This window comes from Brachyistius frenatus, unplaced genomic scaffold, assembly GCF_029030835.1.
Source record: "Brachyistius frenatus isolate BFR_SWC_R1_liver_20210118 unplaced genomic scaffold, ASM2903083v1 Contig_44, whole genome shotgun sequence".
Classification (NCBI taxonomy): domain Eukaryota; kingdom Metazoa; phylum Chordata; class Actinopteri; family Embiotocidae; genus Brachyistius; species Brachyistius frenatus.
The window spans coordinates 1,545,488-1,560,785 of record NW_027210643.1 but is presented as its reverse complement, the minus strand read 5'-3'; the positions used below and the strand labels follow the sequence as shown (position 1 = coordinate 1,560,785).

The 15,298-nt window shown below is 41.5% G+C and overlaps 3 protein-coding genes and 1 non-coding gene across 4 annotated transcripts; 2 read left to right on the top strand and 2 right to left on the bottom strand.

Moving 5' to 3' along the window:
- Window positions 1-454: 454 nt before the first annotated feature.
- Window positions 455-793, bottom strand: LOC138623570 (small Cajal body-specific RNA 13). Its single transcript, XR_011311084.1, has one exon. It is a non-coding gene; the product is annotated as a small Cajal body-specific RNA 13 (non-coding RNA).
- Window positions 794-1,035: 242 nt separating this feature from the next.
- prkrip1 (PRKR interacting protein 1) lies at window positions 1,036-1,948 on the bottom strand. Its single transcript, XM_069703153.1, has one exon. It carries the CDS (start codon window positions 1,870-1,872, stop codon window positions 1,303-1,305), a length of 570 nt encoding a protein of 189 aa, XP_069559254.1. The 5' UTR covers window positions 1,873-1,948; the 3' UTR covers window positions 1,036-1,302.
- A 274-nt stretch (window positions 1,949-2,222) lies between these two features.
- Window positions 2,223-6,773, top strand: glrx5 (glutaredoxin 5 homolog (S. cerevisiae)). Its single transcript, XM_069703155.1, has 2 exons — window positions 2,223-2,619; window positions 4,245-6,773. The coding sequence occupies exons 1-2, from the start codon at window positions 2,328-2,330 to the stop codon at window positions 4,415-4,417; spliced, it is 465 nt and encodes a 154-aa protein (XP_069559256.1). The 5' UTR covers window positions 2,223-2,327; the 3' UTR covers window positions 4,418-6,773.
- A 1,215-nt stretch (window positions 6,774-7,988) lies between these two features.
- On the top strand, window positions 7,989-13,381 carry LOC138623488 (uncharacterized). The gene is made up of 9 exons (XM_069703041.1): window positions 7,989-8,220; window positions 9,313-9,380; window positions 10,538-10,585; window positions 10,725-10,789; window positions 10,885-10,922; window positions 11,606-11,685; window positions 12,532-12,594; window positions 12,778-12,828; window positions 13,154-13,381. Exons 1-9 carry the CDS (start codon window positions 8,145-8,147, stop codon window positions 13,205-13,207), a joined length of 543 nt encoding a protein of 180 aa, XP_069559142.1. The 5' UTR covers window positions 7,989-8,144; the 3' UTR covers window positions 13,208-13,381.
- The last annotated feature ends 1,917 nt before the right edge of the window (window positions 13,382-15,298 follow it).

Here is a 15,298-nt window from a genome sequence, read left to right as displayed (position 1 = left end):
AGAGAAACATTGTTAATCATTTTAAGAGTACAGTATTTACACAAACAGGAACTCTCAATTTTCTCAAAAACAAAAATGTTTGTAAATCCACTTTTGTTACAAGTTTCATTTAGAAACAACACAAACTGAATTTATTTCCAACACATCACTTTAATCTGCAGTACGGAGCAAAGGAGGAAGGGTTAATAAAAAAAAAAAAATTAATTTTTTTAAAAAAAAGGAGCCTGAATCCACAGTGGAAACTTCAGAGTATGTATAAATTATCAGATGCAAAAAGAGCTGCGAGTCAATATAAATCTTGCAGGATAGAAACTGCACAGCTGGCAGCCTCTGAAAAACAGAAATTTCTAAAGACAGATCGATAACACAGTGAGGTGAAAACATCATCTATTGTGTTTTACTTGTGTGTGTGTGGCGGGGGGGGGGGGGGGGGTGTCCAAAAATCCCAATGTATTTTTGTGACAACTGACAGTGTCTGACAGGAAGCCCTTCCCCTGTTTCAGACAATATCCTGCTGCCAGGTTTTGCTCTGCCTGCCTCAAGAACGGTGACAGCTACTGAACGGGACCATCACCACCGTGGAAAGCAGGGGGAGGGGAATAGGGGGAGGGGAGGGGAGGGGGAGAGGGGAAGAGGAGGGGGGAGGGGGGGCCTGTGCAAGGAACATCGCACGTGAAACTCCTGAGCCTCCAGAAGTCACGCCTTTTCATTCTTTGAGTTGCTTTCTGCAACCTTGTTGTGCCCACACAAGCAACGGTCTTCACCTGGTGGCAACTTCACAAGGCTGCAAAGGGCAGAAACGGTAAAATAGGATCACGGGTCACTAACAGTGTACTTACTTGTGTTTCTTAGTTGTTCATAAACCTAGCTGCCGCCAACGATGTGCGGTGATGACGATAGAAAAGCAAATTTTGCAATAAAAACACCTGAAATTTCATGTTTTTTTTATTTTATTTAAAAAAAAAAAAAAAAAACGATATTAGCAAAAGAAAAAATAAGAAGATCCTCAACAATCAAATCAAGTTAAAAGTTGATTTTTTTTGTTTTTTTTTCCCAGAATCACAAATGCGTCTGAACACTGAATGTCCGATTTAAAATCCTGCAGTCAACAAACCAACAAGTGTCTGAAAGTGTGTTTGTTTGCTGGTAATAAAAAAAAAAAAAAAAAGGTCTTGTTGATAAATGTTGTCATCTTTCCGGACTGGATCAATTTGACTCTTTCGCTCTCCATCAGGTGTCCAAAGGTTTTCCTGCTTTTTTGAATCTGTTCTGTGACGTTTCAGTCTAGAATCCATCACGCGCTCATTTCTTCCCCATGATGAAGCTCGGAGCCTCCGCGTCATCCTCAGCCTCTCTTCCGTCTTCTTTGTCCTCCTCTTCGCTGCTCTCCGAGCTCTCCTCGGCGTCCTCTCCCTTCTTGTCTTGAGCCTCCACTTTCGCTTTCTTCGCCAGCAGCTTTTTCCGCTTCATCTTGTCGCGCTTCTTCCGGCGCTTGGCCGTGCGGTCCTCGGCCGCCTGCTTGTTCAGCTCCACTTTATCCAGATAATCCACGTCCTTGTCCACCTTGTCTGCCATCTTGTCCAAGAAGTCCTGCCTCTGGTACTCCCTGCGCCGGAGGTGCCGGTAAACGTGGAACTCCCCGCTGCCGGCTCCGGCGCTGGAGCCCATCACGTCCCGGACGAACTCCGGCGGAGCCCGCGGGTTCCACTCTTTCGGCCGGTCCGGGATGGGAGCGACTTTATCCGGGTTCCGCATCAACCTCTCCAACTTCAGCCGCTGTTCTTCCGCCGGAGTTTTGGCGATTATCAGAGGCTGAGCCTCTTTACCTCCAGATTTCCCAGGTTTGTTGTTCTTCTGTGTGTGCGCCGCCATCTTTCAAACCGTCACCGTCTTCTTCCTTTTTTGCCCAAGTTGCCCCGGAAGTTTTTAAGGACTTCTGTAACCTGAAAAGTTTGTTTTTTTTAAATACATTTTTGATACATACTTTTTCTTAAGAAAGGAAAACACGATTTCGTATATTGATATGTCATTTTCTCTTTTTATTTTTTTATTTTTTATTTATTTTTTTATTAAATCGTCAGTTTGAAAAGCCTCCCTTGTGTAACTGATGCAATTGGCGTGTGGCTTTACCAATAGCAAATCAGATTCGATTTTGTTTGGCCAAAGCTGTCCAATCAGTGTTAAGGTCCCGCCTCTTCTCTCCAGCGGGTAGCGTGAGCCGTGCGCGTTTTGACAGACGGACTGCGTTTACGCCGATTTGGACTGAACAAAGTTGGTCCGTTCCAGCATTTCTTTCCTTCGGGTATAGTTATAACTTACCGAAAACCATGAACAGTTTAATTAGATCTACTGCGCGGTGTCTGCGGTTGGGGGCGGCGGTCTATCTGCCCAAACAATCCGGCGTGTGGCCGGCCTCGGCCCGGCTCCTGTGCGCCGCGACAGATATCCAGAAGGACCTTGGTGAAATGGTAAAGAAGGACAAAGTGGTGGTGTTCATGAAAGGGACGCCGGCACAGCCCATGTGCGGCTTCAGTAATGCCGTGGTTCAGATCCTGCGGATGCACGGGGTGGACAACTACGCCGCGTACAACGTGCTGGACGACCAGGACCTGAGACAAGGTCAGTGGGCTGAAATAACCGGCTCGTGACATGACGTGACGCGACAAAGCTGTCACCGAGCAGCTGAACAGGAAACTTGTAGCTCGACAAACTTCCACATACGGAACAGTGGAAGTGTTACATGCTGCGTTCAGTTGCTTTAACCCGTGTTTATGTCTCCCATTAGCTCCTGTCGTGCTTTGTGTACACTATATAACCTATTATTAACCCCACACTTCGGTTATTTGTCAGCGGCTCTGTCTCGAGGTGTGTTCAAGTGTTTATCAGTGTGGTGCAGCAGCAGGACCACAGGGTGTGGTGCTTCAACTCAAACGTTACACCATAGTCACATGTGAGCCTGTGGGGCCATTCACACCTCACTCATTGTCTTGTCTTTATGACTGGATCCTTTTCTGTTCCAGCAGATATGTTGATGGACAAGGAAATGACCAACATTGTTCAACATTTGTTGCAGTTGCACGACTGTAACAGAAACCCCGGAATCACTTGTAAATATCCCGCAATGCAGTATAGAAGTGTTGCATAAACTTAAACCCCAAAATGTAAGTAAAATACATGTAAATATTGACATTGGGTCACTTTATTTATCAGTACTTTTGTCCTAAACATTTTTTTTTAACCAGCTCTGCATCCTCCCCAAACATACAACACTATTGTTTACTGTGGACTAATCTAACATTCATCTTCACATTTGGATTATTGCCTATTGTTTTGTTGCTGATGTTACATCACAAGTGAGCAGCATAAAACAAGATCATACAACCTACCAAATCACACTGACGCATGTAATTGTGTTCAGCCGTTTTAAATACTCGGGTCTTCTTATGAATGTCGTGCAAAATTCTGTTGATAGCTCGTTTTACACGGAGATCCTGAAAGACAGCCGTTAAGAAGACCCCTCACTAAATGGTCCGCAGTAATATAATGCATTTTTATTTTTACCACAGTGATCTCAAAGCACTTTACAATTTGCCTCCCATTCACCCATCAGCACACACATTCACACACCAACGTGAAGAACTGCCATGCTAAGATGGCTCCTTCCATCCAGAGCAATTTGGAGTTTGGTGTCCTCCCCAAGGACACTTCAGGACAGGAGGACCTGGGGATTGAACCGATTGGTGGGCAACCAGCTGCACCATCTGAGCCACAGCCACCACGGCTTTTCTTTTTTTTTTTTACATTGAACCAAACAAAGCCAGCATAATGTTGCCCCAGTGTGTGATTTTTGGATGGCATGACGTGGCACAACATGGTCTAATCTCACCACGAGGGGTCACGACGTCTTTCTAAAAGGGAGAGTCGGAAATTCCCGTCCGTGATTACCTGCACTGTTTGTTTAAGTGAAACTGTGAATGGCTCATTCAAATATTCCGCGTTTGTTCCTTATACACAGAAAGATGAGGGGAAATAACAATACAACATTCCTGCCTTAAACAAGGCTGTAGAAAAAGGTCTAAACGGGGGAATCCTGGGTGTTTTATACAAAAGGAAACATGACAGATAATAATCAGAAAATGTCATCGGTTCGTACACAGGAAAATCTCCCGCCATTCTCTTGGTCTGACATCTGATATTATATTTCCATTTCCGTCTCTGACACCGATGCCATCTGCTTTCCACAGGAGTCAAAGACTTCTCCAACTGGCCCACGATCCCCCAGGTGTACTTCAACGGCGAGTTTGTGGGAGGCTGCGACATCCTGCTCCAGATGCACCAGAACGGAGATCTGGTGGAGGAGCTGAAGAAGCTGGGCGTCAACTCTGCACTGCTGGACGCCGAGAAAGAATCCAAGTGAAGGACGACAGTAAAACTCCAAACGGCTGACGAGACAGAGGAAACATTTATCAGGTCGAACCCCGCCTCCCGCTCTCAGATGATGGCAGATAAACCAACTCTCCTTCTGACCAACAGGATGCAGCCAGAGTGCAGATTAATGGTCTGAAAGCTGAGGAAGGGAAAAAAAAAAAAAAAAAAAAAGAGTAGACAGTTACTTCACAGGGATCCAAAAGTCACTTTTACCCACATTTCCTCCACATTTTGTCTATAAAGCTCCTTGAAGATTTCTTTGGGGTAATTTTTTTTTAGGCTGCAGAAACAAACCGAACGCAACACTGACATATTATCACATACCGTTTGGTGCTGTGCAGGTAGTGCGCAGTGGGCTTTATCATTATTTTATCGTGTGTGGGTAAAAAGGACTTTTTGTCGTGCGCAAAATGGCACTTAGAGTGAACCAAAACATAAAGCTAAAGGGCCGAAAACCAAAACAACGAGCTGAAGGAAGCTATAAAAGAACTCCATAGCGCTGAGGGGACCTGCAGAGTTGAGCAGATCATTTTCTGTGTTTGTAACGCGGAGCGACACCGTTCACATTACACATAATAATTTGACACATTGTTCTTATAAAAAAATATTGCTCACTTAACCTAACGAGGAAAAACGTTGATATTTGGCTTTTAATTTCTACATTTGTCAAGTTCTTTTCACGTTTTGATTCACAAATTCAGACGTTTTATTCAAACGTATTGTATTGTAAATGTCAGAATTGGAAGATTTTTGGGACAAAAGGTAATAATGAAACTATGACCCCCCCCCCAACCACTAAAGGAGACGTTCACGTTCCCTCACTGGGCCTGAATTTGTTTACACGATCCGTCTGTGGTACCCCGTTTCCACCGTGCATCCACACGTGTCCCGGAGTGATCGGATCGCAAGCGGCCGGCGAACGTCCAAGTGGAATAAAAAAATAAATCCGGTTCGTGTTCGTTCCGATGTGTTCCCATCACGTTACAGCAGGTTTGCTAGTTTTGGATCTGTGAGCGCTTCTCTTTTATTTTTTTTTATTCTTTTTGTTACCAGAAAGAAAAAAAAACCTCTCCTGCCTGATTGTGCCGAGCACAGCTGAACTCTACAGACAGCACGAGAGATTTACTGCAAACTCGTGATGTAAATCAGCTTTTTAGCGATTTAAAACAAGCTGCCACGTGAGACTTGTTTCACCGAAGCCTCCTCAGGGTTTAGTTTCTTTCTCTTGAGTTTACATCGTGTAATTTCCAACACATCGGACCGACGGCAGCGAGCACGCGCAGGAACAATTCATTAATCTGACCCGAATCATTGAGGTTCTGACGTTTAGGCTCCCGTTCTTGTGCTTATTTACTCGTGCCTTCTCATGAAGCAGCCCACATGTTCATTTGCATAAAGAGCGGGGAAGTGAGATCTGGTCTCAAGTGGTCACTCAGGACTCAGGTGGAGACGCATGACATGCAATGTGGTAACACTCGGCTTACGGCTGGCCACTTATGATCCGATCTCGCCGGGAGGCACGTTGATGCAAAGTGGAAACAGCCTCCTCTGAAAGCACTGCCACCTCTACTGTCCACCTTTTTGTTTTTTTTTCCCCCCCAAGTTCAAGACCAAATGAGCCTCCGAATATTTTAACTGCACCGAGGCCGAGTTTAGATCATCAGAAAGTCACACCCGGAGATGGTGTCGTCATCACTAAAATCCTTCCAAATGCACTGCCCGTTTCTTCAGTATCATATAAGGAAGAACAAAGAGGAGACATTTTTAAAAGCTTCATTATAATAAAAGATGTTTTAATATAATTTCTGTCCAGTTCAACGACATATGAATTTTACCCTTTTTTGTTTTTAATGGCGGTACCTACAGCATGGGCCACACCTCACTGATCTCGTTACACACACAACTGATGGAACCAACGTCGCCCCCTGTTTGTTCTCCCTCTCAGGACCACCATACAAAATGTAACCCTCTGTTTTTATGTTGATACCCGCTGAAACGCAACAAACATACCAGAATACCTTGTTTGTCTCTCTCTCTCTCTCTGCTGAAGATGAACACATGTGAACAGACAGAAGTAAGTTAAATGTAAAGGTTGTTACATCTGTCCAACATAGAGCTACTTGTAAACTCTTCACTGAAGGATAAGAGTGTTTCATGAGTTTCAAATCCTCCAACATGTATCAATTCTTGTTCATCCTGCTGCACACAGGTGTATTATCAGTTATCAGTGTAGTACACTGTAAGATATTGTACATTGAAAGCTTATTATTAAATGTATTTTAGATGCATGTAAAACGTTGCACCAATTAAATATTTTGTGACACAAATAACAAGAAGCCAGCTGTTTTTTTTTGTTTTTTTTGTATTTACATCTAACGTTTGTTCAGTTTAGTGTGTAATGTACCAAAGACAAATCCAAAGAATTCAAATCATGATGTGAAGCAGACAGCACAGTTGCTGATCGTTGGTCTGCACCGTCAGCTGCTGGGGGATTAAACCTCGATGGAGGCGGAGCCTGTGTGGGTTCAAATCAGTCATTAGATTTAGAGCTTGTAAAGTGACGTTCACGAATACTTCCAAAGTCTGTCGTTTGTAATGGTTGTGAAATAAATCTGCACCGTGTGACGCTACTATGAACTCTGACCCGGTATTTATACCTGAATCTGACTGGAAATTGACTAGCCAATCACAAGGCAGAGTCCAACTGTCTAATCAGAGTCCGTAAAGATTTGTCAGTTATCCAGGTCTCAGCCTATCCATCTATTGATTATCTGTACCTGCTCTGTGCTGCAGACAGTCGGCAGGTCATTGCAGGGCCAGCAGGCAGACAACCATTCACACCCATTTGGAATCGCCATCCGTCTGAACATACAGGTCTGTGCTGTGGGAGGAAGCGGCAGCAGGTCATGTAAATGTTATCCAGCTGCTCCTCCGCACGGTTTCAACTGAATGGTTGGGATGCCGGAGACTCCCAACGCCAGTCAGTCTGAGTTGAAGAAGCCTTTCAGAAACTCAAGCAGTTACCTTTTGGGGATATCTAAAGTGTTATCCAATCAGAGGGCGGATGGCTGTTACCTTCATCTTCACTGCAGGTCCTGAACGGTGTTGTAGATGTTCAAGATGGGAGACAGCTTCCACAACCTGTACAGCAAAGTAACTGACTGCGTGAGTCAGCGCCATATTTTACATTTCTTCTTAAGACAAATGCAGAACTTATTTTCCTGATCTTTTCATTTAAATGTAGCCTATGTTTATTTTTTCCAAGCTGTTATATAATGAAAATCTGATTATTTAAAAAAAAAAAAGTATGGATATCATGCCTTGTTTGAAATACTAGGGTTTGGGAAAGTGCTCTACATATAAAGATTATTGTTGTTGTTATTATTATTATTATTATTATTAAAACATTAAATGTCATTGATGTAAAAAAAAAAAAAAAAAGAAATCCCAAGAAATAGCACATAATGGAAATAGATCAAATACAAAAGTGTACTGAAGCAGGCGTAGTTGGGTGATTGTAGTACTTTTACTGTGATGCTGCACATTATTTCGGGCTGTTCATACGTTCCCGCTGTGCTGCGTGAGGCTCGACGCCTCTTACCCGCCACTTACCGGCACGTTGATGTGCAGCCACAGACCTCAAGCCTTATTCTGAAAATCCCTCACCGGAAGTGTCAGACGCTCTCGTGTCCTCCTGCCACTGTGCGCAGAAGAAAATGTCTAACGTCAGTGTTGATGAATCTCCTCACGTGTCAAAGGTCTGGATCGCTCTGAGGCGGCTTGACAAAAACGGTTCGTATACGTTTCTGTGAGTTTTCTCCACGTTGCGGTCAGATGCGAGTTATTTGTCCAGTCACTGTGCGTCCGTCTCCATGGCAACCAGCCTCTCGGGACTCATTGAAGACTGAACAGAGATGCTGCGCTCTTATTGTTCAGACCTGGCAGAGTTAAATCCAACTAACAAAATGTTATTCACACGTGAAGGTTTTATTTTACTCCACCGAGTGATCAGGCGTCGCTATGGTAACGCTCCTGTCCATCAATGGTCAAGGAGGACAGCAGCTGCATTTGATTAAGGAGGATTGTTAGGTTATTATTAGACCTGCTGCCCACATCTCAGGCTTTGAGTGTGTGTGTGTGTGTGTGTGTGTGTGTGTGTGTGTGTGTGTGTGTGTGTGTGTGTGTGTGTGTGTGTGTGTGTGTGTGTGTGTGTGGCCCAATTATAATGGCTTTTTAAATAATTTACTATCTGCCAATAGCATACAGATGTTAATAAGAGATGAATAAAGGGGTTTTACAAATCCAACCAGTCTCCCTTTCAGACAGGTTTGAAGACATACGCTCTGAATACTAATTTCTGCCTAATGCAGTGTTTCTATACATGTTTAAATATTTTTACCATGACATCTATATTCTTTCTACCTCACTGAGCAATCCAGAGTCAGTTTATCATTTTTAATGAAAAAGTTTTAGTACCGGACACAGACTGTCTCCAGTGCAAAGTCCCTGTATGTGCACTTAATCATCATACTTGTTGCATACTGCCCGACCATGAGTTTTAATATCACATTATCATGGCTGCACTTGTTCAACTCACGTTAAAAATGAGCACAAAGAAACTTCACCTGTTTGGCAGATGAATGTGAAAACATGTCAAACTCTGCAGATACATTGTGAAGTGCGAAGGCCAAAACAAGCAGGAGAATTAAATGTTTGTGTTGAGGGGGACTTTGGTGAAAAGGTTGATTCACCATTAATAAAGTCACTAGTTACAACTTATAAACCTGTCTTAAAGATAAATAAATATGAATATATATATTCTTATTTATATATATATATAAATATATTATAAAGTGGTAGAATGTAATGTTCCATTTGTTGCAGATGAAAGAGTGGTGGCTCTTCGAGAAGTGTCCATTAATGCAGGGGCTGAGGTCACCGTGATCATACAGGTATACATCCATCCATCCATCCATCCATCCATCCATCCATCCATCCATCCATCCATCCATCCATCCATCATCCATCCATCCATCATCCATCCATCCATCCATCCATCCATCCATCCATCCATCCATCATCCATCATCCATCCATCCATCCTTCATCGATCATCCATCCATCCATCCATCCATCCATCCATCCATCCATCATCCATCCATTCATCCATCATCCATCCATCCATCCTTCATCGATCATCCATCCATCCATCATCCATCCATCCATCCATCCATCCATCCATCCATCCATCCATCATCCATCCATCATCCATCCATTCATCCATCATCCATCCATCCATCCTTCATCCATCATCCATCCATCCATCATCCATCCATCCATCCATCCATCCATCCATCCATCCATCCATCCATCCATCCATCCATCCATCCATCCATCCATCACTTTAATTGATTTTAATTGTAATTCATATTCCTCCTTTAGGATTTTGTTGTCACTTGTATTGATATCATTATTGTTGTCAGATACTGTGATTTTTGTTTGAACTGTTTCAAAAATATGAACAAAGAATATTTGTAAAAATAAATATAAACTGTTTTTAATGTTGTGTATGTTGCAGCGGTGGAAAGTACATGAACTCAAGTACTGTACTTGAGTAAAATTTAGAGGTACTTTTACTTGAATATTTCCATTTGAAGGTATTTCATACTTTCACTCCACTACATTTATCTGACAGCTTTAGTTACTGTTCAGATAAAGATATTATAGGCCTACCTAGAACATATGATTAGTTCCTATATATGCATTGATGTGCATAAATTAGATGCTTCAACAGTGTCACATGTTAAAATGATCTCTACCATGACAACATTAGAATGAGACTCACATGTACACTCACAACATCCCATTAATTTTATTATGACAAATAAAACACTTTACTGGGACATTCTGCGTAAAGAGTACTTTTACTTCTTTAAGTACATTTTGCTGACAGCACTTAAATACTTACTTTCAATCCGATTTTGAACACAGTACTTCTACTTGTAATCATAGACCGTAGATATTTATTTTACTTGTGGTATTATTACTCGTACTTCAGTAAACGATCTGAGTACTCCCTCCACTACTTTTGAATCTCTTTTTTTTTTCAGATCATCAACAGTACCTTCGGGCTAAGCTCTTCCAACGTCATACTGAAGGTACGACTCGTTTTCTCTCATGTTACAGACATGTCTCTGACTGTTTCAAGGAATTGTTTGTGTCCACAGAATATTATCACAAGAAATGAAAAGTCACTGAGAAGTCACAGTGACCTGGATCATTTTGTTCTGTGTGCAGATAAGGAACCACCGCGGCCGTCTGATGCCTCTGAACAGCTCCATCCCCGCCAACAGCAAACACATGTATGTGGTCTGCTCATGTACACTATGAATGTCTTTACATAGCTTCAGTCTATGCGCATCATTTATGAAGCAATTACATGTTTTTTTCTCCACAGACCTTATGTGCTCGAGGTTGCCAAGATCTTTCAGCATGGTAAGAGTTCACCCAGCTTCTGCTCTCTCAAACAAAACATGTGGGTCGACATGTGTGCGTCATGTGGGTTTCTACATTTCACAACACTGTCAGTAACAGTTTGAAATTTGGGGAAATATACAAATTCACCTTCCTTATAATGTTTAAATAAGGAAATACTGCTCTTCGAGCTGGTACATGGCTTGATGGGTTGCCATCGGCAACCATTTTAAGAAGTTAGCAGACAATTCTTGGCCTTTGGTTGCCATCAGTGGCGACCACTTTTAAACACATAAAAAATAGTGTCAGCAAACAGCAAAACGAGCACCCAAAATATATTTTTTTAGATTTGTTGCATCAGTGAAATTTAAATATTTCTGTTACAAATGCTTGTTATTAAATCCTTGTGTGCTGCTTATGAATGCTAAATATGGGGACTCAAAGTGTCTCCAATTAAAATGTTATATGTTTTGATTATAAACACTTCTATCATGAAGAAAATGACTTATTTTTTCTTTGCAAATCACTTTAGATTATAACATGGATATTCGTCTCACTTGCAAACCAAACAATGCTCATGAACATCTGTCATTGTCGTCACTTGTGCTGTATTCTGTGTTGTATTAAAAGCTGCCCGTGGTGAGCGTGGTGGCGGCAGCAGCAGAAACGTTGTTCAGGTCAGTTAGTTGTGATTTTTACTGCAGTGCATCCCAAACCCAGAACCATCCCCATGACTGTGATCAACAGGAGCATGAAGACCAGACTGCAGACTATCGACAGGAGGGTGAGGAACAGGAACCGCACAGTCATCATACAAGAACTGCTGCTTTAGTAATGATGTTTCAGGGAGCTAATATAACATTGATGTATTTAGTCATCAGTGCACCAGACAGAGCAGCTACAGGCCGCTGGGAATCATCTTCTAACTTTTGGATGAATCGGTTTAATGTCACAGATCGTTAATGTGACGACGTGTTTCTGGAAGAGTTGCTGTTTGGCTTTGGGTAACAAATTCCATTTTAAAATGAAAAAATAGATTGTCTTGGGTAAGATTGATCAATGTCATGCAACTAATAGGAAAGGTCACATGACCAGATCAGTTTTCCTGCTTGCATGTCTGGAAGATGATGTCTCCCCCAGTCTTTTCCAGAAGGAAGTCAGTAAATCCCCTTTATTTAACCCCTTTTTATGGATATAGCTTTTATATGTAATACATATAATCTTTAAAGGGTCTACTACTGATAAACTTTGAAAACGATTCTACTGTATGTATATTTTCCTCATTAAAAATGTAAACAGTCACTCTTGTGATGGAGTATTAACGCTAATATTTCATTACTTGAATCAACATTAATTCAAAAAGGGCTTAAAGTTTGTGTGTCTGAGGGCTAAATTCTCTGTGCTCAAATTGCGATGAAGAATTTGGGATTAGATGTGTTCATGTTTAAGTGGTTTAGTGTTTCTTTTTTCTTTGCCCAGCTCAGCCTCAGGTTGGCCTGTTTGACTGTGAATTGGTTTATTCCTCTTCCGACAATCAAATGTGTCTTCATGCCATTTTTATTCTGTCTGGATCGTTAAGTTTCTTTATTATCTGCCAGGACATAAGTTTAACATTTTATATTTATTCCAGATTCACAGACTGGACAACCTCTTGCCTCAGATCAAACTCAGGCACGATGAAAAACTCACACAGGTATTTGAACTTTTCCTCCGGCAGTGAACACAGAAATAAACACCAACACACACCCACACGTCACAGTCAAAGCTATGAGACTCTTACTTTAAATGTGAAAGGCATCTGTACCTTCTATTATAATTAGACAGATATTTTACATTGCTCTGTCCACCTGACCACAGCATCTCTGTCTTCTCTCAGGAGATTGAATGTCTCAGCCAGAAGTTGAGGTTTCTTCACAAGAGGATGCAGGTGAGTTACTCTGATCAAACACATCTTGTAGTCAAAGCAGATCAGGAAGTGAAACCTGCCATGGCACACATTCAGTGCAATTTGTAACAATCCATTTATAATTTCACATACTGCAAAGTTGTGCTTACCTTCCTACCACACAGTAATGTTGCCTCAAATAGCACTTTTACTTTTTAATGTGATCAATAATCCTTTCATGTTGCCATTTTTTTTAACATGGAGTTGAGCATTTAGCCACAACAAGGATTGTTTTCATGTATCCCTGAAGTCTGTTCATTGTTCCAGCTGTTCTGCATCCACAGCGCTTTATCCTGCTCTGTTGCAGGTGGCAGATTCTCACAGCTGGAAAGGGATGCTGACCAGAGCTCCTCTGTGGTAATCCAACGGCCGACAAGTCATCTGTGGTCACACGTTGTCATTCATGGTAGATTTAACCACGTCGATCACACCGTAATAGATGAGTCTGACCACATCTATCAGCTATAATGAGGTTTCATCAGTCTGGTCCGAATCTGGACAAAAGGGCTTCGAACATACAGATCACAGACTCTGACCTGCAATGTTGCAGCATTCAGCTTTTCTGCTTTTAAACGTAGTTAGAAACTCACAGGCCTGACTAGACTTTACTGTGGCAGCCAATCAGCAGCAAACTCTTTGTGACCTGCAGGTGTGTGACTTTATAGTATTTGTACCATGAAATGAATGAAATAAAGTAGAGAACCTGAGACTGTCTCTTCTTTTAATGACAACCTGCCTCCAGCCCCTCAGCACTCTGATACAAAGACCACTCTTTTCACTTTCAGATACCGGGTAATGAAGGAGGAGTTACCAGTTTGAGCACTGTAACAAAAGCACTGAATACTACGCTACACCAGAGTTCACGAGACAAAACAGTCTAAAAATGCATTTTGAAATTACTTTGAAAACCTTAGAGAGGCAGTGGGGGAAGAAGTATTCAGACCCTGGACTGAGTGAAAGTACCAATACAGCAATGTAGAAATACGAGTAAAAGTCCTGCAGGAAAAATCTTACTAAAGTCAAAATCTAGAAGTATTACCTGCAAAATGTAGTTAAAGTCATAAAGTAAAATACTGTCTCTGATACATTAATATCTATGACATCATTAGATTATTAACACTGAAGCATCCAGGTGTCAGCAGCATGTTACTGTTGTAGCTGCTGCAGGTGGAGCTGGTTTGAACTACTTTCTATCCAGTTTTCTATCCAGCAGCAGATTAATCTGAGGGCTCGTCAGATGATTACTGGGAGAAAAAAACAAAGTTTGAATCTACAAATCTGCTTTTTAAGTTTTTGAAAAAATGATCTCCTTGATTTTTGCTGAGATTGTGGATCATTTGAACATTTATTGAAATAAAACCGTGAGCAGTTTGGTGAGAAAAATCACAATTTGCTGGAGCTGTTAACAACTCACAGACATCTGAAATGTGACAATACTGACTTTATCTTTAACATTGTGTTGCATTTTAAAAGCTTGTTATATTATCCATTATGTCAAATCTTGATTTGACAAGTAACTAAAGCTGTTGGATAAATGTAGTGGAAGTACAATATTCTCTCTGAGATGTAGTGGAGTGGAAAAATAACGCAGCTTCAACTGGAAAATACTCCAGTAAAGTAACTTAAATTGAGTAAATGTACTTATTTACCTTCTACCACTGTTGAGAACCTATTTTGCACAGCCGGCCAGAGACAGTTTTGTTATTGGTTGTTGCATGTTAGCAGTTAGCTCAGGCACAAAAATGATTAAAAAAATAATTAAAAAAAAAAACAACCAGAAAAGAAAGAACTTCATTGATCCTCCACAACTATTCATTCAAATGCTACAAACACTGACACAGACATTCCTCAGATACTTGACATCATGTGTTTTTAAAGGGGTTACGTTTGGTCAAACGGTGAGCTCGCAGTGATATTAAATATCTTCCTGTAACGTGTGCTGTATGCACAACATTTTCTATTTCTCCAAACATTTGCTCATAATTCACTGAAATATTTGGAGATACACCTGACATCATCCAAATAATATACAGTATATATTTTTTTTTCAGAATTTTATCGCCAACATTTTGTCTTGAAGTGTGTTAACCCCAGGCAGGTATGAACCCTGAAGCTTCCTGCAGTGAGGCGACAGTCTGCCGCCCACTGCACCACCAATCATCAACCCATGAAGTTACAATAAATCCCCTCTATTGGCTACAGAGCTGAATCAGGACATCCCCTGCATTGTGACAAAACTTTGGCTCACTGCAACCCATAACTCCACAAATATTCATTCAAATGCTCCCAAAATTTAACCACACATTATTTGGACACTAGATGTTTTCAAAGGGGTTGTTTGGTAAAGCTGGTGAGTCCGCAGTGATGTTCAATAGCTTTACATTTATGTGCATTTATATCTTCCTGGTGGCGCAGTCAGTGAGTCACCTTCACTGAAGATCTACGGTTTGAA